Raw genomic sequence first — 227 nt, 5'->3', positions numbered from 1 at the left:
TCCAGCTTGCTGAAGGACGGCCTGAGCAAGGAGAGGGGACACATGGCAGTTCTGTTGGCCCTGTCTCCGCCACCCCTTGCCACCAAGCCCAGGACAGGGCAGGTGTCACCCACTCACCGCTTCTCAGGGTCCAGGTCGCAGCAGCAGACGGCGATGGGGAAGAAGCTGGGGGGGCAGGCGGGGGGACAGGAGCGCTCCCAGAAGCCCCTGAGCTTGGGGCCGAAGTC

At 66.5% G+C, this 227-nt stretch overlaps 1 protein-coding gene across 1 annotated transcript in view; it reads right to left on the bottom strand.

The window, feature by feature from the left end:
• Positions 1-117: 117 nt before the first annotated feature.
• The window catches only part of LOC104273574 (LIM domain kinase 1-like), a gene marked incomplete at both ends in the record, with an annotated part of 1551 nt that continues 1441 nt past the window's right edge, over positions 118-227 (bottom strand). Inside the window, one exon of the mRNA XM_009868940.1 lies at positions 118-212. Within this exon, the coding sequence (XP_009867242.1) occupies positions 118-212 (95 nt within the window). The remainder of the gene's footprint in view (positions 213-227) is intronic.

The sequence above is a fragment of the Apaloderma vittatum genome, unplaced genomic scaffold, assembly GCF_000703405.1.
Source record: "Apaloderma vittatum isolate BGI_N311 unplaced genomic scaffold, ASM70340v1 scaffold34954, whole genome shotgun sequence".
In the NCBI taxonomy this organism is placed as follows: Eukaryota; Metazoa; Chordata; class Aves; order Trogoniformes; family Trogonidae; genus Apaloderma; species Apaloderma vittatum.
The sequence above is the reverse complement of the archived record's forward strand: the minus strand, read 5'-3'. Positions and strand labels throughout refer to the sequence as shown.